General features: G+C 42.5%; 1 protein-coding gene across 3 annotated transcripts in view; it reads right to left on the bottom strand.

Annotated features, from left to right (window-relative positions):
* The window catches only part of COL12A1 (collagen type XII alpha 1 chain), a 413,394-nt gene that overhangs the window by 128,111 nt on the left and 258,318 nt on the right, over positions 1 to 26,965 (bottom strand). For all 3 annotated transcript variants that reach the window (XM_033936132.1, XM_033936135.1, XM_033936133.1), the window contains 7 exons: positions 22,300 to 22,442; positions 19,350 to 19,479; positions 16,677 to 16,819; positions 12,736 to 12,865; positions 9,715 to 9,834; positions 6,305 to 6,451; positions 2,740 to 2,856 (listed from right to left, as the gene is read on the bottom strand). In XM_033936132.1, coding sequence (XP_033792023.1) covers positions 2,740 to 2,856; positions 6,305 to 6,451; positions 9,715 to 9,834; positions 12,736 to 12,865; positions 16,677 to 16,819; positions 19,350 to 19,479; positions 22,300 to 22,442 — 930 coding nt within the window. The remainder of the gene's footprint in view (positions 1 to 2,739; positions 2,857 to 6,304; positions 6,452 to 9,714; positions 9,835 to 12,735; positions 12,866 to 16,676; positions 16,820 to 19,349; positions 19,480 to 22,299; positions 22,443 to 26,965) is intronic.

Raw genomic sequence — 26,965 nt, 5'->3', positions numbered from 1 at the left:
ATGAAAAAAAATATTTCTTGGTGGCGCTCTTGATTCTCTCTCCTTACAGCTTCATGTCACGTCCTTTAGATCTACGGCTTCCTTCGATTTAGAAAAGGCCCATTTCTTGTGCATTAGCCTTTTTTTCCAAAACACGTCTGAATGCTTCAACAGACAGAAAGCTGTTTAGGGTTCGAGTTGCCAGACTCTTCAATTCATGACTTAATTATCTTAACAGAGAGGTACTGTTAGCTAAGCAGGGCAATCATTTTAGCAGACGTGCCGATTTAGATCACTCATCTGTCCAAATATTTTTATGCTTCCTCAAACTTAAGACTATATCCAACAATTCTGCATTAAAAATCTGCTCTTTCAATGATCTGTATTCCAGTCATCTTCATACACTGAAGGATATGTGCTAAAGAGAGAAAAGGTTTATAAAAGGCAAATCATGTGCCTAAAAGCAAGCAGTGCTTCTTATTTTCAGTAATGTGCATTATTTGCCATTGAAAGAGGCAATTGATAACAAGACACTTATTTAGATTTATACAATTACCCTAGGGAAAGTAAGCATTACAGAGAAATTGTATGCTGGTATTTGCTGGAAAGAATAGGCACTTAAGCGTAAATTTTTATAAAATATAAGTACCAATCTCTTCCCTGATCTACTTATTCACTGCCTCCAGGACTGCTATGTGTATATTGCATGCATTACTTTAAAAAGCAGGTCAGTTACGGATGCAAAAACTGTACACTACGGAAACAAGACAGAAAGAAGACCGACTCATTTGAGCTTTGGTGCTGGAGAAGGATTTTAGGCGTGCCAGAAGAACTAACAAATCGATTCTGGAAGAGATCAAACCGGCTCTGTCACTCGAAGCCCAAATGATGAAGTTACGACTGTCTTATTTTGGTCACACAATCAGAAGAGAGAGATCACTGGAGAAGGGCCTCATGATTGGGAAGATCGAAGGAACCAGACGAAGGGAGTGACCTGCAATCAGATGGCTGGACACGTTGAAAACGGCCATGGGGATGACACTGGAGGACTTTTCCAGACTAGCACAAAACCGATTTCTTTTTAGATCCGCAATTCATCAAGTCGCTAGGACTTGAACATGAGTCGATGGCACCTAACAAGTAACATGTTGCCAATGAGATGCCCTTCCTCTGAGTCGTCTGCAGAAGCTGTGGCCCGGGATCATGATAGCCCCCTGTACCTTCAATAAGGCTTCCATGGGAGTCAGATGAACTAACAAATCGATTCTGGAAAAGATCAAACCGGCTATGTCACTTGAAGTCCAAATGATAAAGTTACGATTGTCTTATTTTGGTCACACCATCAGATCACTGGAGAAGGACATCATGTTTGGGAAGATCGAAGAAACCAGGAGAAGAGAGCGACCTGCAGTCAGACGGCGGGACACGTTAATTTCTTTTTAGATCCACATTTCATCAAGTCACTAAGACTCGAGCACGAGTTGATGGCACCTAACAACAGCAAGGGCTTACACAGCAATCACGGACTAATCAGTTTGCATGCGGCAATTTAGCTGTGCTGATTACCGCAGAAATGCCCATCCGACATGCCTCCTCCATGGTAAGAATAAAAATAATTTTGTAGCACATGGTGCTTAAAGCAGGATGCCTGAGCACACACCATAATAACCCTTTTAAACTACAGTAAGCGTGTGCTAGCAATGGCGTGGTAAGAAGGGTGCGGGGGGGTAGTCTGGGATGAGCGCAGTCTTCCTCGGAGCGCTCGCATCCCTCCTGCTCTCCGCCCTCCTTTCCCCCCCACCGGTACCTTTTTATCTTCGGCGCGAGCAGCCACAAAGTAGCCGCTCATGTCACTTTTGGCGCTCTCTGATGTCACTTCCAGGACCCGCGCCTAGGAAGTGACATCAAAGAGCGCCGAAGCTGATGGGAGCAGCTATTTCGTGGCTGCTTGTGCCAAAGATAAAAAGTTACGGGGGGCAGGGGGAGGGAGGGAAGAGGGCGGGTGAGGGGCGCCACCGCCACCGGCGGCTCTCACCCCCGCTACGCCACTGTGCGCTAGTGTGCAGAGCATCATTTGCAAAAGGTTTCTCCTTTGCAACGAGTAAATTTTTGTGTGGAATTTTCTGCATGGGAAATGTAATTCAAATTCATATTTAGGGAACTGCTGTAATGCAAAATCATGCAAAGCTGCTCATTAGCTTTTAATGTGCAGCAAAACTACACCCAAACTTGCTTCACAGTGCCTTTTGGAGGTGTAGTGAAAGCCATTACAAAAAAAAAAAATAAACTGTATGCTGATTATAGATTTTATTGTACACCGCTCTGAATTTTAGATTAAGTGGTATAAGAAATTTTTAATAAACCTTGAACTGTTTCTGTGCTGCCTTTCTACTAGACTCGTTTGCGTACAAATCCTGGTGGAACATTAGCACATGGAATATTGCAAAGAGTGCCTGAAATTCAGCTCACGGCAGAACGCTGATCTCATTCGTGTGACCAAAGCTGCTTTATGACATCACTAAGCACAAAGACCGTGCCATGGTTCAATGCCATTTGCCTCTGCCCTGGGATTTGTATGGAAATGAAAAATGTCATTGAAAAAAGTACTCTAGCCCTTGGATGATTTTCAGCTTCTAATATATGCAATACTGCACTGACATATGGAATTAATTTTGTCATGCAAATTTTCCTTGACAGTTTATAAGGAAGTGCACATGCCCATATAACCAAAAGAACCACAAGAAAATGATAGATATTTACCATCAGCTGGATTTAACTTTAATCTGTAGGATGTTGCTGACCTATGAGGGGTCCACCGGGCACAGAAAGAGTCCCATCCAACTTGGTAAGTAGTTAGATCGGTAACGTTCAAGTACACTGAAAAATTAAGAGAATCAATTGAACAAGCTGAAAATTGAAACGGTCAGGTGTGATATCCATGTGTTCACCCAATTAGAAATAAACACACACAACTCAACCAAGTCCTTATAAGTCTCATCTGCGCTATCACCATCACAAATCTCATTCCTGTTATCATAAATCACAGCTTGTCAATAGACGTCTCATACCTGCCATCACACGTTATCTTATTTGTACCATCACAAGTTTCATATGCACCATCCTTAACCTCATCCATGCCATTACTAGGCTCATAGACATTCAAAAATCAGATCGCTAACAACATATTACATCTGTGCCAAGACAAAACTCATACGTACCACTGACAACTGCATGCCAGGACTACCCCAGAGACTCACAGACAGTATCAGAATCCAACAAAGCATGGGGAGCACATGATTTCTGATGAGGACACAGGGACTACAAAATCAAGCCAGAAATGCAGATGGGCCATATGGGGGCCATATTCAGCTGTCAGGCAGTGAGTGCTTTGCTCACGGTCGGCGGCATTATTCCCAGCCGCTTAAGACAATATTCAGCACTTCAGTGGACATAGTTTAACGCATAAAAATAGGACAGATGTTTATGCGGTCCCATTTATATGAAAAACCTAGCCCCGACATATCCAGCTTTCAGTTCATCACTAACTGCGACATTCAGTGGCACTCAGCCACTTAAGGGACAATGATTATTAGCAGCTAGCCCCACCCAACCAAGCGATTTAACCAGTCGGCGGACAGCTAAATCGCTATGAATATCAGTATCGGGCCCATGGTCTTTATCTGCCATCGTATCTTATTTGTCCATGTTTTAGTATGTTAACAATTAACACACCTTTGTGAAGAGGACCCATAAAGCAGGACAAGCTCCTGCTCGAATAAAACATGCTGAGAGCCAGAAAGTGCTGGTACTTGGATAACTATCTGAGTAAGTAGGCCCATACTCTGCTGGGTCAGACCAGAGGTCCATCACGCCCAGCAGTCCGCTCACGAGGTGGCCCATCAGGTCCAGGATTGGCCACCGTGAGGATGGGCTACTGGAGTTGGTAGCATGGAATGTCATGACTTTGGGGGGTTTTGCCAGGTACTAGTGACCTGGATTGAACATAAGAACATAAGCAATGCCTCTCCTGGGTCAGACCAGAGGTCCATCACGTCCAGCAGTCCGCTCACGCGGTGGCCCATCAGGTCCAGGATTGGCCACCATGACGATGGGCTACTGGAGTTGGTAGCATGGAATGTCATGACTTTGGGGGGTTTTGCCAGGTACTAGTGACCTGGATTGAACATAAGAACATAAGCAATGCCTCTCCTGGGTCAGACCAGAGGTCCATCACGTCCAGCAGTCCGCTCACGCGGTGGCCCATCAGGTCCAGGATTGGCCACCGTGACGATGGGCTACTGGAGTTGGTAGCATGGAATGTCATGACTTTTGGGGGTACTAGTGACTTGGATTGGCCACCGTGAGGACGAGCTACTGGGCTAGATAGATAATTGGTCTGACCCAGTAAAGCTATTCTTAAGTTCTTATGTACCTGTGTTCCCTATGAAAGATCGAAATACACATGGTTTAACCACTCAGCCATGCCCCCTTTAAATCTCTAGGTCTGATATTTAAAAAGGGTTTAACTGTGCAGGAGAGGCTTCTGCCCATTAAACCCCGTCGAGCTAGCCAATTGTTGATATTCAACTGCACTTAACCCACTGAATATCAGCTCTAACCTGCCATTCGCTATACAGTTTAGGTTAGGGGCAGTCTGAGGCAGAGTTTGGATAGAGCTGCGACTTAGTTGGTTAGAGGTGATATTCAGTCTGCTAACTGACCAAGTATGCTGATAGTATTAGGACATTTTAAAGAAAGCTGTCCTAACTTTATCACTAAGAAAAAATAGGGCTGACTAAATCAAAAATATCAGAAATGAAATCACAAATCCACATCAATAAACCCTTCTCTCAACAAAATTAACTCATTTGAACTTAAATTCAAAGCAGCTCATATATCAAATAGGGTCTCTACGAGTTTGTGATAATTTGGGGGTTTGATTTTTTGGGGGGAACATTAGAGTTTCAGTAATGAACTGAATAATTCCACAATGATTGCTTGCTGGGACTTTTTTTTGCTGGGACTTTTTTGAGTGATATCTCATAGAGCAGTGGTCTCAAACTCAAACCCTTTGCAGGGCCACATTTTGGATTTGTAGGTACTTGGAGGGCCGCAGAAAAAATAGTTAATGTCTTATTAAAGAAATGACAATTTTGCATGAGGTAAAACTCTTCATAGTTTATAAATCTTTCCTTTTGGCCAAGTCTCCAATAATAATATTGTCATTTATAGCTAAAGAGACATATGATCAAGAAACTGTTTTATTTTACTTTTGCGATTATGATAAACATACTGAGGGCCTCAAAATAGTACCTAGCGGGCCGCATGTGGCCCCCGGGCCGCGTGTTTGAGACCACTGTCATAGAGCATATTTTTGATCTTCATATTTGATTACTGCATTTGAGCTGCTTTGAATTTAAGTTCAAGTGAGTTAATTTTGCTAAGAGAAGGGTTTATTTATGTCCTAACTTTATGAATATCAACTGGTGCCTGATTAATTGCCAGGTGACCGCAGGTACCCAGTTATTCCATCCTGAAGCCGTACATACCCCAGCATTCAATAGCCATGGTTATTTCATCCTGCAGCTGTAAGTATCTTATAAACCGCTTGCTGCAGGCTAAATATTTAGCCCTCGGTGTTCTGGCAATTTCCACATGTAAATATCAGTTTTCTGAAATCGTCATGTACATCTTATGCAATCTACAGGTTTTAAATGCCACCATTTCCACTTGGAGGTATTTTCACATTAGAGTCCCTTTTCTGCAGTTATTGTATTTGATTTTGGCACATTTTACCAGTTATCTCTGCCAATATATTTTCATGGCCTCTCATCTAGTTCCTATACTGCAAATTTTCTACAGCTACTTCTAGCTCTTCTATCTGGCACATTAATAATAAAGAGTTTGATTTATGAAAGGCTTTTCTCCCTTCCTGAGTCGATAGGAAAAATGCTATGTAAATTAGGTGTAATGTTTCAGATACACATTCATCACTAAACTTTATTTGAAGGACAGTCTACTCTTCACAGTATTTAGTTTCCATCTTCTGAATCTACATTTTCCACCTTGGTTTTTGCTAGAAATGTGTTTTTACATCTTTATGGATGACTATGCTGGCTCACACACTTACTTTCCAGTCTTTTTTCTCGAGTTGCATTCATGCAAAACCCTTTTCAGGTGAGGGTGGAGGGCAAACTTTCAAAGAAAATAAACACGCACGAAAATGAATACAAAAAGAGAGAGAGAGAAAGAACTCCACGAGCCTTTCTAGAAATTCTGTTAAGTAAATCTTGCTCTCGTTCAAACACCGATGGACTTAACTTACATGTTGTGCCTTCACCATTCAGGGGTCCGCTCAATCCGGTATCATACTGAGCAAATACTTTCACATCATATGTGGTTCCTGGAGACAGGTTCTGCAACGTGTACGAGATCACATCGCCAACAAACACCTCCATGGGATTACCGCCATCTTCAGAGAGAGAAAGACAAACAGACTTGTCATTTGAAACTTTCAGCACAATGTCACAAATTATTCTTTTACCAATCCGTAACAGCTGGAGTAAAGACCATCCTTCAATACAATTAAAACTGTACTGCAGGCACGCAATAAGATAAAGCTCAGCTGGCTGTAACTCGAATCATAATCTTATAAAAATAAGACTTTGGCCCTTCCCTTGTGAAGGTAGAAACTGAAGTATGAACTTGGGGGAGGAGATCTTAAAAAAAAATGTGTTACTAATAAAAGCTGTATAACCTCTGCTGTCAAAAATAGTGGAAAAGTACAATACATAGGAACAGCCTTTATGCTTTAAACAAAACCTGCCTTGGTTACCTTCTCCCCTCTAAGTGATCCACCAACAAATATCACAGGGCTTCCTAAACTTATCACGGGGTTCCACGACCAGTGAGATTTTCAGGAAATCCACAATGAATATACATGAGATAGATCTGCCTCCAAAGTATGCAAATGTATCTCATGGTGGTGTAGAATCCCTAGGACAGGTCTGGGAAGCTCTGTCTAATACACAACATAAAGTGGTTGACTGGAAAGAATGTTATCTTCTAATGAAAGAGATTTGTTAATTATTGCAAAAGGCACAGAACTTACTGGCATCAACTCTGCATCTTTTTCTAACCCTGGCCCCTCATTTCATTTATTTCAATTTATAAGCTGCCTTTATCCAAGGTGGAGTACAAAGCAACCCCATAATAAAAACACATACATAGCAAAGTAAGGTCACAAACAAAATCAAAAAGAAGCAGCCAAAAGTCCTGGTGCCAAGCCTGCCTGTAATGGTTATAAATGCCGCATTTGAAAAATGCCCATTGGCTCCCAATTCCCCACCACATCGCTTACAAAATAGCCCTTTTACATTACATTACATTAGGGATTTCTATACCGCCATTATCTTGCAGTTCAAGGCGGATTACAAAAGAATTATCAAGGATAAACCTTCCTATTTTTTTTTAGAAAATTGGAGAAGACGTGACAACGTTGGAGCTCAAGTCGTCTTTTGTCAGCTAAGTCCTTGAATGTGCCTCTGGGTGACTTTGCCTTTTTTTAAACCTGAGCTGTTCTGTGAGGGAGTTTTTTTTGCCAGTGAAAGTATCAAAAGCAGTTTTGGTTCTATACTGTTACTTTAGTCTGTGGCTTTTTCTCCCTCTTTTTGGGTGCCTGCTGGGTTTGAAAAGAGGGGGTACCTTGGTGCCATGATCGCACAACGTTTTGAATCATTATATGAACATATTATATGTTGTGCGTCCTCGTATAATTTGTTAATAGATTATTAATACCTTACACCCCTGTTAGAGCTTTAAGTTCGACTGACCATAATCTCCTCTCAGTACCCTCTTTAAAGATCACTGGCAACCAGTCGTAATGAGATCTTTTTGATCACCGCACCCCAGTTATGGAACTCGCCCCCTGCTTATCTTAGAGAAGAATCTGTATTAGATAGATTCAAGAGTTCCTTGAAAATCTTTCTGTACAAGGATGTGTTCGAAATTTAAATCTTGAAGCTTGGCACATCCTATCATTAGAATGCCTAATCATCGAGTCTTATCTATTTTATATATGACCTGTTGCACTTGTCATTTCCCCAACCTATTATTTCACCCCTCATTGTTTTCTTTTCTTAAAACCATTGTAGTTCTACCACCTATCCCCTCGTCTCTGTTCGTCTATTCTCCAAGTTTGTCCTTGTTTGTATTTTAAACGTTCTTGTTTCCCCCTAGTTTATTATCTACACCGCTTAGAAATTTTTTATAAGCGTTTGTATCAAATTTTAAATAAACTTGAAACTTTATTTCCTCATTACGTCGCTACCTTCTACCACCATCAAAATCAGCGTCAACAGTCTATAAAATCATGCAATCATCAAAATAGCAGAGAGATCAACAAATACCGGGAAAATTATTTGGAAGCATCTCTGTCTCCTGAAGACTGCGAACACTCTGGTCCCAAACAATTCATTCTTCTCTATTTGCTGTGTTACTACAATCTTCCTATTTTATCATGCACAAAGCATGTTGGACTCCAGCCAAATTAGCAAAAATGCCTAGTGTCTCTTCAGATTTATGCTGGTCCTGCAATAAAGTGTCTAATTCTCTACCCCGTATGATTTTTTTACTGTGATAATCTCAAAATCTACTGGTCCCAAATCTGGAAAACTATCTTCCACAATATTTTCTATCAAAGATCAATTATCTTTAAAAATTATTATGCTACATTCGTCTACACCCCATCAATCCACAACGGCATATAATAAACTTCAAAGTGCCTAATTTCTAAGTGATCTTTTTTTCAGATAATACCTTTCTTCTTAGAAAAAAAAGATCACATAGAAATTAGGCACTTTGAAGTTTATGGATTGATGGTGTATATTATATAGACAACGTCATAAACAACATTGGGCTAGTTTAATACATTTGTCTACACCTACATCAATATCAACTCTAAGCATTTCAAAGTGTTTAGTTTAATGACTGCTCTAGCGATACATATTTTTAGTCTTGCACTGGAAAAATAATCTCAGTGTAGTTTATTGTGAAGGGTGAAATACATTATGGGCCAGATTCTATAAATGGTGCTTATATGTTATGTGCCGCCAGGTGCCACAATTGCCGACGCCTAACTAAAATGTGTGAGCAACCTAAATTGTGTTCATTAGCTTCATGGCATGGTAATTGCCCAAGCCATTGAAGTTAACTGAAAAACTCTGAGCAGCACCTAGCAACGCCCAAGTCCAGGTGCCCTCCAACACCTAACGATGCCTATCTGAAACGTAGGCATGGTTAGGGGCGGAGAATAGGTGTGGTTGACTTAGGCGCCGGTGGAGCGGTGCCAACAAAGTGGACGCTCTTAGGCGCCATTTATAGAATCTGGCCCGCTTCACTCCCCTGCCCCCTCTACTTCCTCTCCCTCCTCCCCCTATCCCCCAACTTATATTGACAACCGTCTCTCTTTATAACTATCAACTTCTGTGCACTGTCTTGAACCGAAAAGGTCCATTATTTACTTTGTATTTTCCACTATTGTATACCGTCTAGAACTGAAAAGGTATGACGGGATATAAATAAAGCTTTATTATTATTATTATTCTACCAATGATCATATCGCAGCCATTTATATGTTGGTTCATTTGCAGTTATCTCCTGTTATTGAAAAATTCCAATAAATAAAACTCATTCAAATAAACTGTCAAGTTCTTTTGCCTTTTAAGAGTCACTTACCAGCAGGCTGATACACAACCTTATATCCCAGAACAGGAGATGCTGCGGGATCCCAGGCGACCTTAAATCGAGTGTACCATTCATCTGAAACACGCAAGTTCTGAGGAGCAAGTAGCCCGACTGAAAATAAGGAACAATAATTATTCTCACTGCTGCTACTACTAAACTATTTTTTGTTGTGATCAAACGGGTTTATCCATATCATTTAAATTCTTTTCGGGGGTGAAGATTAAACTGATAGGTTCTAACATTTATGGACTAATAATGAACATACACATGTAACTGCCAACATTCCGAGTGCTATTCTGCAAATACTTGATTAATTTACTTAGTGTGTATTTGCAAAGAGGCGGGTTATTCCATTGGATTCGCCCTCCAGCTTCGCGCTTGGAACTCTACTCGAATGTTCACAGAATTTTAGCCACGACGATATGCAGGACCCCTGAGGAAGGCATTTTGCTGAAACACAGCCCGTGTAGGGTCAAGGTTCAAGTGTGTGTTTTGTCACAATTTTCAATAAAGTATTGTGTTTTTATATTTTTATTACTTGGCTCCATGGCCTGCTTCCATTTTGGGTGTTTTTGTACAGAGGAGTGGAGCATGGATGGGATCCAAACTTATGCACTAGCTTTTAGAATAAAGTAAGTTACTTGTGCTAACACACCAGCTTTATGGCTGACGTAAGGCATCGTACCTAAATGCTGCATGTATTAAGATGCAATTAGAAACATAGAAATGTGATGGCAGAAAGAAACCAAATGGCCCATCCAGTCTGTCCATCTGCAGCATCCACTATCCTAGTTTTCTGTAAAGGAAAATAGGTGACTGGTAAGATTTGCCTCTTTGTGGATGATACAAAAATCTGTAATAGAGTAGACACCCCTGATGGTGTGGAAAACATGAGGAAGAACCTAAAGAAATTTGAGGAATTGTCTGAAATTTGGCAGCTAAGATTTAATGCCAAGAAATGCAAGATCATGCATTTGGGCTGTAGAAACCCAAGGGTATAGTACAGTTTAAGGGGTGAAAAGCTTTTGTGCACAAAAGAGGAGATGTGATTGTATGTGTTGAAAAGGTGACAGCGAAAGCTAGAAGGATGCTTGGTTGCATAGGGAGAGGTATGGCCAGTAGGAAAAAGGAGGTATTGATGTCCCTGTATAAGACTCTGGTGAGACCTCATTTAGAATATGGTGTACAATTCAAAACATTATAAACATTCAAAAAAATATAAACAGAATGGAGTCAGTACAGAGGCAAGCTACCAAAATGGTCGGTGATCTTTGTCATAAGGCGTATGGGGACAGACCTAAAGATCTCAATATGTACACTTTGGAGGAAAGGCAGGAGAGGGGAGATTTGATAGAGACATTTAAATACTTATGTAGCATAAATGGGCATGAATTGAATCTCTTTCATTTGAAAGGAAGCTCAGGAATGAGAGGACATAGGATGAGGAGTAATCTAAGGAAATACTTTTTTACACAAAGGGTGGTAGATGCATGGAATAGTCTTCCAGTAGCGGTGGTGGAGACAAAGACTGTGTCTGAATTCAAGAAAATGTGGGACAGGCACATGGGATATCTTAGGGAGAAGAGGAGACAGTGGATGCTGTGGATGGGCAGACTGGATGGGCCATTTGCCTTTATCTTCCATCATGTTTCTATGTTTCTAAATAGGTTCGTACAAAGTGCCCTCTTATAAAATTGCCCCCATAGGGCTCGCTTGGTTTACAATAAAAATATATTTACAAAGATGTGTTGCTTTTAAGATAGAACATTAGGCGCCTAACTCGATTTAGGGGCTGGTCTATTAGGCCAGGGTTTTCTTGGCCTAAAATACCAGTGCCTAACTCAATCCATGACTAACATCTGCCCCTAACCATGCCTACATTTTGTGTAGGTGCCGCTAGGTTCCTCGGTGTAGACACCTACATGACACCTATGAAGTTAGGCGCCTACCCGATAGCCCCTATTCCTTCAGGTGTCACCTATATGGCAGAACAGTGGATTTTGGTGGGCTCACACGTTCCACCACAAGTGTACTAGTAAGAGTGGATGGGCCTGGGTCCCCTTCTCTGCAGACCATTGCACTGCCCACCAAGCTACTCCAGAAACCTGCTTGCAGCTCTAACAGAACCAGCCATAGTATCGGCAGCTGTCATAGAGACAGATATGTACTGTTTCATGCAGATATTTGGGGGGGTGGGGGGCAATGACCACTAGGGGAGTGAGTGGGGGCCATATTGCCATCCCTCAAGTGATCATCTGGTCAGTTTGGGTACTTTTTCGGCCCTTATTCATTATAAAAACAGGTCTAGCCCAAAATGTCCAAATTGCGCACTGGACATTTCATAAAATGTTTGATTATCGCTGTAAAACGTCCAAGTAGCTAAGCCCGCCCAAAACACACCCCCTTAAGATTTAGACTCACTGGAGACAAATGGACCAGAAAGACATCTAAAAAGTCAGTTTCAAAAATGCACGAGCAGCATCACGAACTTGCTGCCGCCTTGTGTCTGCTCTCCTTCTGGGGTCACTTCCGAGACGCGGGACCCAGAAGTGACATCAGAGAAAGCCGACATCGACAGGGGCAGCAAGTTCATGATACTGCTCGTACAGGGGAAATTAAAAAGGTATGAGGGAAGGGAAGGGGCAACAGGGGAGGTCAGGAAGGAGTGGTGGGGTGGATAGGGTTACCAGATATCCGGATTTCGGAGGACATGTCCGGGGGTCTGGATGGCTTTTCTAGTACTATTATTTCTGCTACTAAGAGACAGACCCTACTCTACGGAGCTTACAATTTGATCGCGACAAAATAAACAAGACACTACAGGAAATGCATTTATTTTAGAGATGTGATTAAGAGTTAAAAGCATGAATTGCATTTATTTGCACAAATGTGTCCCAAAATAATCCTAAATAGGATGCTTGGGGCAACAAGACATATTAATAGGATTATCCTGTATCAAAACCAAAGAGTTTAACAGCAAATATTCAGTAATAAAGTTTGGCATTAAATGACCTGTTCTTCCATCTCCTGTCAGTTGCCCACCATCACCATCTGCATATACAGCCACGACAGTAATTTTATAGGGTGTGTCAGAGAGGAGTGGATGCAGTACCACATTGTTTCTTCTGCCTGGTACTGATGTCTAGAAAGGGAAAAAGAGGACACTGTACAGTATATCCAAGAAAATAGGGACGATCACCTATTAAACTGTGGTGTAGTCACAGGTGGGCAGGGGCAGACTTACTTTGGGACTCAGGCCCACCCAGCAGTGGCACATATAAATTTTGTAGCTTGCAAAGACATCCCCAACTTCCACCACTTGACGACATTCTCATAGAACCACCAGACCTTCTGACCATTGTGGTAGTTTGCAGCCCTTTCTCCAGCCACCAACGTTGATATTCCCTGTGCATGCTCATTTCTCATACATGCTAAGTTCATATGCATGAACTAAGCATGTGTGGCCAGGGTGCCAACATTGGCATCTGGAAGCATGGCTGCCGACTGCCAGAGTGTTCTGAAGGTCCAGGGCTCTGTGGAGAATATTTTCAGCTGCTGGGGCTTAGGGAACCCCACTAGCCAAGGCATGAACTGTTTACATCTGGTGGGGAGGGGGTAATGTAATGTAATGTAATTTATTTCTTATATACCGCTACATCCGTTAGGTTCTAAGCGGTTTACAGAAAATATACATTAAGATTAGGAAAAAAAAAAAAAAAAAAAGAGGGGGTGCAAGGGGTGGAGAGGAAATGCATGATGTGATGACCCATTCCACCCCTGGGCCCACTGCTACCAACAAAGATCTCAAGTTGAAATAAATAGTAGGCCTTGTATTTAGCGCGTCGCAGAGGCCATATAAAGTAACACGCTCGCAGCGGGGTATTTGGCAGGAATGCAGCAAACACGTCACAACCACAGCGCTTAAGTTAGGCCTGCTTTTTTTGCAGGCCTAACGTATGCATTCAGATTATCCTAACGGCGGTTCAATTTTGCCAACTGCCACAGCATTCAGTAGTCCCAGGGATTCAGAGGAGAATGTCTTTAGCTTCCAGGGCTTAGAGATCCCTGCCAAACAGGGTATCAATTGTTTACATCTGATGGTAGAGCAGGGGCAGAGAGTAAACACATGTGCCCACTCATTCCACCCTGGACCTAACATATGCATTCAGATTATCCAGACAGCAGCTCAGTTTTGCCACTCTCCAGATAACTTCTGGACGGGCCACTTTTAGCCTCCTCTCCTCTAATGCAAATACTTCCTGATAGTCAAAGCTATTTAACCAGGCAGGAGTCACTTGTGTCTACCTAAGCACTGATATAAGTGCCACTGCGCTATCCAGCTAGTCCCCTTGCCAACCCAATTGTACTTTCCCATATTTGTTTCTGTTCTATAAATATTGCAGTTTTACCCCTTTTGTATCATGCTAGTCCTTGTCTGATTCTGTCTGGATTTTTAACCTATAATATAATGACATTGTTTGTTTGTTTTTTATTATGTACATCACTTAGAACAGTGGTTCCCCACCCTGTCCTGGAGGACCACCAGGTCAATCGGGTTTTCAGGCTGGCCCTGATGAATATGCATGAGAGAGATTTGCATATAATGGACATGACAGGCATGCAAATCTGCTCCATGCATATTCATTAGGGCTAGCCTGAAAACTCGATTGGCCTGGTACTCCTCCAGAACAGGGTTGGGAACCACTGGCTTAGAAGTATTATAAGCGATATTATCAAATTTTAAATAAACCTGATACCTGAAGCCTGGGAGGAACTGTTACTTAGCCGGTTAGTGTAAGATTACCACACATCTAGGAAAACCTGGACATATAAAGACGTTTTGTGTTTTTTTTGTTAATGGAGTTCAAGTTTAGCCGGCTCTCCTGACTCAAGTTTTCAAGTTTCAAGTTTTTATTAAAATTTGATTGAGTCGCTTATCCAATTTCTAAGCGAGATACAAATTAAAATATAATAGGGAAAACAAAAACATGACTAAAATAAAAACAACGCCAATAACAGGACAATTAAAAGAATTTAAATGAAACATGAAATAAATGGCGTACTAACCGTTGACAGATTGAATGGCAAACATGAGACAGAAAGGAAGCTAGGTTGGAACTACAAGTTATATAGGGAAGAAAGACAAATAAGGAACAAACAAAAGGAAGGGGAACATTGCTTTCTTGTTTCTTTAGAGGAATTTCAAGAATGAAAAGAATGAAAGAATCTAATGTCGTAAGCTTCTTTAAATAGATGGCTCTTGAGTAGGTCTTTATTCTCCTCCCTTATGGGAGCTGGAAGGGTATTCCAAAGTTGTGGGGCCACCATTGAAAAAATGTCATGCTTTTTGTTTTTATTATTCAGAGGGAGGGGACTATAAGCAATGTACGGTCAGAGGATCTAAGAATCCGGGATGGCAGCAGGCAGCAGCAACGTGAACCTGCTGACACCAGCCTGCCCCAGAAGCTGCCTCTCTGCAGGTCCTGCCTACACGAGAACAGAAAGTCGTTGCAGAGAAGCAGCTTCCAGGACAGGCTGCTGGCAGCAGGTTCACCTTGCTGCTGCCGGCTGCCCGAAGATTGAATTATAGTGGCCAGGGAGAAGGTAGGTGGGGGAGTCAGGACCTGCATAGAGGTCTTGAGGAGGTAGAGCTGAAGAATCAACATTGCCATTCGGGAAAGGAGGGGAGAGGGCTGGAGAAATAGCAGGGAGGGAGGGAGGGGGAGCTAGAGAAACAGCATGAAGGGGAGCTGGAGAAACAACATGGAGAGAGAGAGGGAGAGCTGGAGAAATAGCAGAGAGGGAAGCTAGAGAAATTGCATGGAGGGAAGCTGGAGAAACAGCAAGGAGGGAGTGAGGAAGGGTGAAACAACATAAAGGAAGAGAAGTCTGGAGAAGCATTGTGGAAAGTAGAGAGTGCTGGAGAAAAGAGGATGGAGCAAGGTAGTGCAAGATGGAAAAGGAGAGAAAAACAGCAGGAGAGGAGGTTGGAAGGAGAGAGAGAGAAAAAAAAAATAAAGAAGCATCCACAGGAGAGGGGGCTTGGAAGGAGAGAGAGTGAGAGAGAGAAGTAGGGGAAGTAGGGTTGGATGGTGGAAGAGAGAGAGAGTAGCACTAAAAGGGTACAGAGGATGGAAAAGGGGACCAAGGAAATGGGTGAAAGGTAGAGGGGCATTGGGCGGAGTGTGGGCAGAGTTGAGTGTTGGGGTCATGTGTCCTCTTTTTTTCCCTTCAGAAAGATGGTAACCCTAGGTTAGTGGCGATATTGGCACCATTAGAATCACTGTTCTTCCAAGACTACATGGATTAGTATCTCTCCCTCTCTCCCCCGTCTTACCTACAGTCCAGAATCCTCCCAATCTCTCAACCCCAACTCCCACCCCCACTCGACCTCTGAAATTGTCTTTACGCCTAGGGGTCAAACTGCAGCAGCAATAATTCACACATGCTGTGTATGACTAGCCTGGAGCCTTCCCTCTGCCATATACTGGTACAACTTCCTGTTTCTGGCATGCTTGCAAACGACAGAGGGAAGGCAGGCCAGAATCACTGCCATTGCTGGCAAACTCTAGAAATAAATACAAGTTTACAGGTAGACCAAGGTAAGGGCAGACAAGAGAAAAAGGGAGATACCAGATCTTGGCTTAGAATATACATCTAATTTCTTTGCAGTCTTCTAGAAACTGTATTGATTAATACTGATGTTATAACTAACAAACTGAATAACCGGACATGACCTTATATGTGTCTATGGGAAAATTCTGTAATTACAGACTTCATTTGTAAAGAATTAGACTAAAAAAGGGCAATAAATTGCTTGGACTTGATATTAACAGTTTTGAAATATAGAAAACAATACTTCATCCAAAAAGCCACTCATACAGTATGACAAAGTTAAGTTGTTTGCTTTTCATTGTACAGATGATTAATGGTTTCTCTGTGATATGACTTACATATTCATCAATAGGATCTCCAACAGTCGGAGAATAAATAATTTTGTATTGGTACACTTCTCCATCGGCATGATCCCAGGACACTGATAGGCTGTTTGTCGTTTCTCCAAAAACTTTCATGTTCCTTGGCCCACTTCGCGGCACTGGAAGAGGAACAGCCAAAGCAAACAGTGTGAGATTAGTGGCTGTGTCACTGAACAATGCACCTATTCTTGAGAATCAATTTGGTAAACGTGAATATTTTAACTCTGAACGCAAAGCAATTTGGATAGCATGGGGTGCAATTGAATAAAATACATTGCTGCTCTCTGAGATCTGTGCCTATCAGTGGTGTACCAAAGGCGGGGTGGGGTGGGGGGGCGGACCCAGGCAAAGTCAACCAATGACTGAGAACGCTTTCCGGTGGCATCACGAAGGGGGCGGGATAGAGCCAGATTGGGATGGTGTTCCTTAAAAGACGCTTTTGCTGCTCCAGTCGGCTTCTTAGCCTTATTCGAACCATAGAAGTAGCGTACCAAAGGCGGGGGGGGGGGGGGGGGAGGGGGAGGGTGGTCATAAAATGCTGGGCTGGGGAGGGTATAAAAAATGATGGGCCCCGGGTGTCACATACCCTAGGTATGCCACTGGTGCTTACTACTTTTTATTTTCTAATATCTACTTTAAATTGCCAGTAATGTAACAATACACAAGCATAAATTAAATCTGCAAATATATCTCATGCATATTAAGAATATAAGAATTGCCATACTAAGATAACCGAAGGTCTATCAAGCCAGTATCCTGTTTCCAACAGTGGCCAACCCAGGTCCCAAGTACCTGGCAGGAACTCAACATTCCAGAGCAGAGATTGTGATGTCATAATGTCTCATTCTACCAATGCCTAATAGCCAACCTCATTAGTGATATCACAATGGCTTGATTGTCCTAGATTTGGCTCACATAAGAGCAGCCATACTGGGACAGACCGACGGTCCGTCAAGCCCAGTATCCTGTTTCCAACAGTGGCTAACCCAGGTCCCACGTACCTACCTAGATCCCAAGCAATAAAACAGATTTTATGCTGATTATCCTAGGAATAAGCTGTATATTTCCCCAAACCTATGGACTTCTCTTTTAGGAAATTATCCAAGCCTTTTTTAAACCCTGCTAAGCTAACTGATTTCACCACATTCTCCAGCAATAAATTCCAGAGTGAAGAAATATTTTCTCTGGTTTGTTTTAAATCTACTACTTAGTAGCTTCAATGCATGCCCCCTAGTCCTAGTATTTTTAGAAAGAGTGAACAAGCAATTCACATCTACCCTTTCCACTCCATTCACAGCTACCCTTTCCACTCCACTATTCATTAAGGATATCCTGACAAATCAACTGACTGTGGGGTCAGGACAGGTTTGGGAAGTCCCGTTTCATATGTTACAAGTCTGAATTCTGATGGTTCTGCATGCAATTATCTCGAATGCATTGCCATCGCTTGTAGCAGACCATTCCCATGAGTTTTATAATTAGACATTCAGAGCGTGAGACCAAGTCACAAGTGTTTGACTCATCAAGATAGTATGAGCAGGAAACGCTAAGCTCTAGAGGTCACTGTTTCTAATATAAACCTCCTCCTTATTGTCAATTATTATATAGCAGTTATAAAACCGCCTTCCTCTTTATTTCAGATATTAGTAAGCTAATGAAATTCTCAAACAATTACAATTGAAAATCAGCACATCAGAGTTCCAGATTTCAATATACCAGAGGTACATATTGGTGGTAATTCATTTCAAGTTTTATTCAGATTTACTATCTCAACCGTTGGATACAACCATTACCTTCTGGGTGGTTTACAATTCTAAAAAAAAAAAAGCAGAGAGAATTGTGAAAGTAAACAAGGACAGGACAGCGGAGGTATGAAAGATAGAAGTATACAATTTGATAGGATAGAAGGAGGGATAAACACAAAAGGGAACCATTAACCCCCTCTCTTTTACAAAGGTGCGTTATGCTTTTTAGCGCACGATAAATATTATCACTTGCTAAACACGCGCTAAACGCTAACGCATGCATGTTATCCAATGCACGCGTTAGCGGTTAGCGCACACAATGATTTTGGCACGTGCTAAATCCACGCTAAAACGCATAGCGCACCTTTGTAATAGAGGCCCCAAAATTGAAGTTATAACATATAAAATAAAAAAAATAAGATAGGGCAACGTGCAGACAAGACAGGATGGAGACATAAACAAGATAGATACGAGTGGTGCTGGGGAGGGGAAGATTTAAAATTAAAGGGTAGAAAGAGGGGAAGGGAAAAAAACAGAGGGGAAAGGGAAGTCGCTTCTTAAAGCAGTTCTCATTTTTGGAGGAGATGGATGAGGAAAGGATCTTGTGGCTTACTCCTAAGTCTAGCTGACTAATAATGTTTTATGGATGGAAGTTGTCTGAACCTCTTTTTAAACCCATCAATGCTGCCTTGAACACTTCCCCTTGTCTTAGTACTATTTAAAAGAGTAAATCACTGTCCTCTCGTAACTGTTCCATCCCGCTCATGATTTCGTAGGTGTCCATCAACTGTTTATTCTGCTGGCTGGAAAGCTCTAACTTGTTTAGCTTTTCATCATAGGACAGCAAATCCATCCCCTTTGTCATAGTCTGAGAAACATCAAAATAGAAAAAAATATATCTTACATGTTGTCCCTTCTCCGTCATTTGGATTTCCTTCTCCATCTGCGTAGAGAGGCACAACGTTCACATTGTAGGAAGTATCTGCTGTCAAGCGTTCAAGTAGGATATCGCGGGTAGTTCCTGGCACCACAATCTAGGTGGGCGAGACAACGTTTAGAGTTAACTCGTCAGCTGCAAAAGGTACCCATCATTATTCTTGTTCCTGGAAGGAAGGACTCTTACCCCCAAATTCTGTTCATGGCGCCTAAACTTGTGGACACACATTGGTGCATATCCCCGATGCACGCAAACAACTTAGGCCCTCTTTTACAAAGGCACGCGAAACATTTTAGCGTGGATTTAGCACATGCTAAATCAACGCGTGCCCTAAGCGCTAACGTGTCCATAGGATAACATGGACGCGTTAACGTTTAGCGCGTGTGTAGCACACGCTAATATATAACACGCGCTAAAAAGCTTAGCGCGCCTTTGTAAAAGAGGGGGGGTTAATTGATGAATTGGTCTAATTGGTGCCAATAATTGGCAATTAATACCTCATAATTGATGCTAAATGGGACGAATTAAAAGTTACACACACAACTCAGAAAGCGCAATTCTATAAAAATGCATGCGCCAGTTGCAGTGAATTTGAAAAGGAGGCATGGCTGGGGTGGATCAGGATCCTGCAAGTTAGGGGCATTGTTATATAATACGTCCAACGTGTACATAGCTTAAGTGCAGGCATTTAATCCTGATTTAAGCCAATCTAATTGCCTGTGCCTAAGTTATGCGGCGTTAAGCATCACTTAGCACAATTCTATAAAAAGGTATGCTGTGCATTGTAGAACTGTGCTGTGTGCTGTGTTCTAGTTGACGCTGATTTTTTGGGCGACTTATATAGAATTTGGTCCTTACTGTACATACCGAGGTATAGGTCTATTTTCCCATGCAGAGTTGCTGCTATGAAACTAAACTGAGGACCCTGCTCTCTTTTTTATATTACTTCCAACGTGGTGTCAGGTCAAAAGCGCGCTGGGACAAAGGCGCACCCAGACAATTGAGCGCAGCGCGCGCCACCGCACCACTCTAAATTACTGTTTTTAGCGCTCAGACGGGGGGGCATGGGGGGGAACCCCCCCACTTTACTTAATAGACATCGTGCCGCGTTGTGGGGGCATTGTGGGGGGTTGTAACCCCCCACATTTTACTGAAAACTTCACTTTTTCCCTGTTTTTAGGGAAAAAGTTCAGTTTACAGTAAAATGTGGAGGGTTACAACCCCCCAAACCCCCCATAACGCCGGCGCGATGTCTATTAAGTAAACTGGGGGGGGTTCCACAAGAAAACCCCCCGTCGGAGCCCCTAAAAACTGTAATTTAGAGCGGAGCGGCGGCGCGCGCTGCGCTCAATTGTCGGCGCGCGCTTTTGTCTTTTGCGCCGTTGTCTATGAACCCTTAAACGTAGGGAGTTCAAACACTAAATTAACCTGTGCACTTTAATATCACGCTGCTGATCACAGGTTCCTCCACAGTTATATTTTTTTTTTTTCAAAATGATCACTTCAGTATCGGGAAGCGGCGTGGGACCAGGCAGGCAGACACTGCTCATTCCACCACTATTCCATGCCCCCTAATTGGAAGTTTCACGTTAGCTGTGTAACGTGGCAGATAACACATGCTGTCGGCGATGCATTAATTCTTTTTGAGGCTCACATTAACTGTTAATAAGTGTTACAACTCACATCAAACATCTAATCTGCTAATGAGACAGGTCCTGATTAGGCAGAAAGTCCAGGAGCAGAAAACGATTCTGGCAAACCCACACCTCAACAAAGAAGCAGTGAAGATGACCCGCGGTGCTCAATTCCTTTACTGTATCAAGACTGTCATACTCTTTTCGATAGCGTTCATCCGCGTTTCAATTAATTAGAACATTGATGATAAGATAAAAACGATAGTTGACATTTTCCATTTTTTATATGAATATTATTCAGACTCCTGAAGCAGGCCTTTGGCCAAAAAAACGTACGTGTCAAGTCTTGAAACAATAAAGGAATTAAATAGTAACATAGTAGATGATGGCAGATGAAGACCCGAATGGTCCATCCAGTCTGTCCAACCTTACCCACTCTTTAGATCTAATTTAAATTTTCCTCCTTTTTAGCTGTTTCCGGGCCAGAACCCAAAGCTCTGCCCGGTACTGTGCTTAGGTTCCATCTAATGAAGTCTCCGTCAAAGCACACTCCAGCTCATCTAAACCATCCTAGCCATCGAAGCCCTCCCCAGCCCATCCTCAACAAACGGCCATATATGGACACAACCATGTCCAGTCTGCCCAGTACTGGCCTTAGTTCTTCAATATTTACCATATAGTAACATTAGTAGATGACGGCAGATAAAGAATTGAGCACCGCAGGTCACCTTCACTGTTTCTTTGTTGTTCTATCTTGAGAAGGTAGAGCATCTCCTGTTTTCTTGTGCTAAACCCACACCTCATGCATCCTCTAATCCTTTTGCCCTTGCTTCCTAAAGCCCTCTTTTATAAAGTCACGATAAAGCATTTTAACGCTGGCCAGCAAGGCAAATGTTCCGACACTCATAGGAATGAAATGAGCATCGGAGCATTTACCTCACCGGCCAACCCTATAATGCTCTACCCTGGCTTGGTAAAAGGAGGCCTAAGTTAATTCGTGAATGACATTTTAACTGCTCAGACAGTTATAAGAACATAAGAAGTTGCCTCCACTGGGTCAGACCAGAGGTCCTTCATGCCGAGCGGTCCGCTCCCGCGGCGGCCCATCAGGTCCATGACCTGTGAAGTGGTTTCTGACTATTCCTGTAACCTACCTCCACTTCTATCTGTACCCCTCAATCCCCTTTTCTTTTTGGAACCTATCTAGACTTGCACATTAGGAAGTACGTAAATCGTTCTCCGATTGTTTGTTCTGGGAAACCTAGCAAAATAAAATTACTCACAGTTTCTAGGGGCCTCGTGCCACGTAATGGAGCATAGCTGATTCTGTACTGTTGTACTGGTCCTGGCGCGGGTTCCCAGCGGACATTTAAGGTGTTTGTTGTGGGATTGTACACTTGGATGTTTCTAACTGTTCCTCTCACCACTAAAACACAATGAAACAGGGAAAAGGCATGTGTAACTATTCATACACTCAGCTCAAAACTTTATTGCCTCCATAATCCTAGCCAGCAGAATAATCACGCACCAAAGGGTTAAACGTAGCATACAAATCCCACTCTACAGAGACAAATCCAGTCAGTCGGATTTTCAGGATATCTACCATGAAAATATATCAAATAAATCAATTTATTTATTAAAAAACCTAAGCAGTTCACAATATACATACATAGCAATAAAAACAATGCACCAAAATACACTAAAAACTCCATATGTTCAAATTTATTTCATATGGAAATGAGACACAAGGAAGTACAGATTATAGAGTTATAATTTCTCCTATGCCTAAAGAATTGTGCAAAATATTAGGCTGAAGCTACATTTTTTTAAAAAAATAGTGCTTTCTGTGTCCCTGGGGAGCTTATAATCCAAGGGGCACATAATCGAAAGAGAAAAACATCCAAAAAACATCCTAAGTCGGCAGTTGGACGATCATAAACGAAAGATGTCCAAGTGCCGATAATAAAACCAGGTTTTGGATGTATTTCTAAATGACCTAGGCCTTCATAGTGCCATTGAACGACCATAGTTAAACGTGGCGTTTCAGGAGGAGTGTCAAGGACGGGATTTGGGCGGGACGTGGGTAGGCTAAAACTTAGTCGTACAGCATGTATAACCGAAAGTTATACAGCACAGGATCGACGGAACTTGGACGTTGTGACTTAGACCATTTAAAACATGGTCTAAGTCAGAAAAACCCACCTAAAGTCACCAAATAAGCACTGTAAACACATAATACAGACCCCCACATACTACTCCAGTGATCACTGACCTCCCCACCTCCACCCCCATAAAAATATTAATCACAACTTGAAAATTGTGCCTCCAGAACATCATCACCTGGCAGCCTTGCATAGGAAAGCCTAGTCGTGCTGCACAGAGGCGTCTTAAACCGTCTTGGGGGTGGGTTAGGGACCCATAGAGAGGTAGACCCATGCCCATAAGCCCCTGTAATCATTGCATTGATATTGAAACATGTGCACTCCCCAATACACCCCCCAAATCCTTTTTTACTAGCATATAAGTGGCTCCTGCAGCCATAAGGGCTATTAGGGTGGTAGATAAGTGGGTCTAGGGCATTCTGGAGGTGGTTTGGGAGGCTCACCATGCCCTATAAGGGAGCTGTAGTGAGATGAAGACATGGCACCCTTTTTGTGATGTTCACAGCAGTGCCCTGTAAGGTACCCCACTATTTAGGTGCCATGTCTGGGTGTTCAGTCCCTCACTTTGCAGACCCCTCCCACTTCCAACAGGGCTTGTTCTAGGCATTTTTGACTTGGACAAAAAGTGGGACGAAAATGTGGTATAAAGATGGACTATTTAGCGGCTTGGACGATCAGATCAGCACGATGTATAGTTAGACAATTTTCAAAACGAAAAAAATTTGGATATATTTTTCGAAAATGTGTCCTAAGCTATTTTTTAGTTTGGACGACTTGCGACTTGAACGAAAACGGGCTTAGAAGTTCCTTTCGATTATGCCCCTCCACGTTGTACCTCAGGAAATGAAAGTTAAGTGACACTGCAAACAAACATCATTTAAAAGTGAATCTGTACTTGCAGCACAATTCCTAGTAATTAGAGCAGAAGCATTCACTGACAGTCCTCTAACTAGAGTTACCAGATGTTACATCAGTAATATCCGGATCCCCCTAGACCCGCCCCCCAGGACCGCCCATTTCCACCCAAGATGCAGAGGTGGGGGAGGAAATAGAAATAGAGAATTGTTGGGCATGGCTGTCTGAGTGAGAGGGAGAGAGATGGTGCACATGGAGAAATGAAGAAAGAGGAGAATTGTTGGGCATAGGGAGGGAGAGAGAATTATTGGACATGGTAGTGGGAGAGGAGTGAGGTGGAAATGCATAGAGAAGAGAGGGACAAATGCTGGATGTGGTGGTGGAGAAGGAAAAGTGAGATGGATGGAAAGGGATGCAAGGATGTGGAGAAGTTGGGAAGAATACTAGGATCAGACTTTGGGAGGGCAAAAGAAAGTTTTCCACTACTCTATGCTCAGAGGGAAGGCTTCCGGGTCAGCTGCTGGCAGCGTGCAGGAAATGCTGCCTGCGGCTTTGTGAAGAGAAACAAGATCCGAGTTACATACAAATTCAACTTAAGAATGGTTTTAAAACCAGAACTCATTCTTAACCCAAGGCCTGCTCATAACTCCTTTCAGGCAAAGGAATTATAGTACATGAATTCTAGCAAAGCTGTGAATCATTTTGAACATTATGTGGAAAAAAAAAAAGAGATAAAAATCCCTTCCAAAAAATTCACTTTGGATCTAAAGACATTCATCAGTGTAGCCACCTGGTTTAAGTTTGATTTTGAATTTTTCCACATTCCTATTTTCTGCAGATGTCTGCATGAAATTTTCTCTTCTCATATATCAATCATTTGTTGTTGTTTTTTTTTTTTAATCCTGCATAAATCAAAGCTGCAGATCTCCAAAGAATGAATGGGGAAAAAAAATCAACAGGACTTCAGCTTATGTCTGGGCTGATTCTTTTTCTTATGTTCATGTTCTTATTATGAGGTTTTCATTCCATAGGGCACATTCATTTATTTCCACGAGTTTTATATAATTGTTTTAATATAAGCATATTAATTCTTACATCATCTTATCAAGGTCATCTTTTCAGACATCATCTTTTCTCTTTCTGATCCATTTTAAATGCATGTACTTAGTTCATTTTTACATGTACAGTATTTTGATATTCTGTTATCGTTTTTATGTTTATTTTTATACATTAGCTTGTCATATCTATAAATATTGAGTGTAATATGTACTATTGATGTTTCATCAAATTTTGTCAGCTTATTTATGTACCGTATGATTCTAATGTTTATGCCTTTTATTATAATTTGAGTTCTTTATTATTCCCTGAGGAAGGCGAAACACGGATCCTTGTTGAGACTTAATTAGTATTATATGTGAAGGACTTTTTCATCCATTGGACACTTGTTGACATTAATAAAGCTTATATAACTTAAGGTTGGTTTAAGACATTGCCTGTGCCTATTTTTTTTGCTGCTCAATTAGACTACGAGGCCTGGGGCCTTCTTTTCCTTTTTCTTCTTGCTGATTCTATATATGACTCCAATCTTGGTGACCACCTAAGAAGCGGCTGAGAATTGCACACCGGTGGTCCTATACATAATCGTGTCTGTCTTAAAGAGCAGATGCCTTGCCTCATGTCACCGGTGCCGGTGACAGAATCGCGCCTGCCTGATCACAAAGATAGGAAGCTCAACTGCCTATCTTTGCCGAGAGATCCCTTGCCATTAGCTGATCGCGACAAGGGAATCCCCAATCAGCTGAGCCAGCAAGGCTGCCCAAAACCACAGCTTCTGGGAGTCCTGCCAGCAAAACTGATCGCAGCAGGGGCATTTTCCCCCTGATCAGCAGAGCCAGCATGACTCCCAGAAGCCGTGGTTTCAGAGAATCCTGCCGACTCAGCTGATCAAGGATTCCCTTGCCACGATTAGCTGAGCCGGCAGTGGCATCTACTTTTAGGATTGAAATGTAGGCCAGCATTTTGTGGCCTATATTTCAGGGGTCTGTTGTGGCTCTAGGGAGACACGTAGGAATGCTTAAACTCACCCAAGGCCACTTCTGGGCAAAACCACGCCCACGCTCAGCCTTGGGCGAGCTTAAGTGTCCCAATGCACTTCTGTAGATCCACAACAGATGCCTACAATGTAAGCAACTTTCTTCGTCTGGGTTTTTTTCTAAAACTGTGTGTCCCGATTGGCTGCCAAATGGCGGTAGGAAGCCTACTGCCAGTGGCATAGCGAAGGTGAGAGACGGCCAGGGCGGTGGTGCCCCTCCCCTGCCCTCTTCTCCTCCTTCCTGTTCCTTCCACAACACTCCCCTCTCCCCACCCACCACACGCACGCACCCCTTCCCTACCCATACCTCTTTTAACTTCCTCGGCGGAAGCAGCATCACCAACTTCCTGCCTGTGTTGGCTCTCTCTCTGATGCCACTTCCTAGGCATGGGACCCAGAAGTGGAATCAGAGGGAGAGCCAATGCTGGCGTGAGCAGCAGATTGGAGTTGCTGCTGGCGCCAGCGAAGAGATAGAGGTACGGTCGGGGGAAAGTGAAGGCGAGAGCGTGGTGGGGTAAGGAGTGGGAAGGAGCGGGGGCAGAGAGGACGGGTGTCGGCCCCCTCACCAAGACGGCACCTGGGGCAGACTACCACCCCCCACCCCCCTTACTATGCCACCGCCTACTGCCACCAGTTTATAGAATCAACCCCATCATGTGTATCGCATCTTATCCAACGAGCTATTTGAATATATTAACTAAAAAGACAAGTAAGTATACAGAAGTGCAATTTTATTTTAAGCTTAAACTGATTTTCAATGTAGGCAAGACTTTGGAAAGTGAAAGTGCAAGATTAATGTCAAAATTAGTCAAGATACTAAAGTAGCATTCTTACTTCGTG

The sequence above is a fragment of the Geotrypetes seraphini genome, chromosome 3, assembly GCF_902459505.1.
Source record: "Geotrypetes seraphini chromosome 3, aGeoSer1.1, whole genome shotgun sequence".
In the NCBI taxonomy this organism is placed as follows: domain Eukaryota; kingdom Metazoa; phylum Chordata; class Amphibia; order Gymnophiona; family Dermophiidae; genus Geotrypetes; species Geotrypetes seraphini.
Note: the sequence above shows the minus strand (reverse complement) of the source record. Positions and strands in the feature narration are given on the sequence as shown.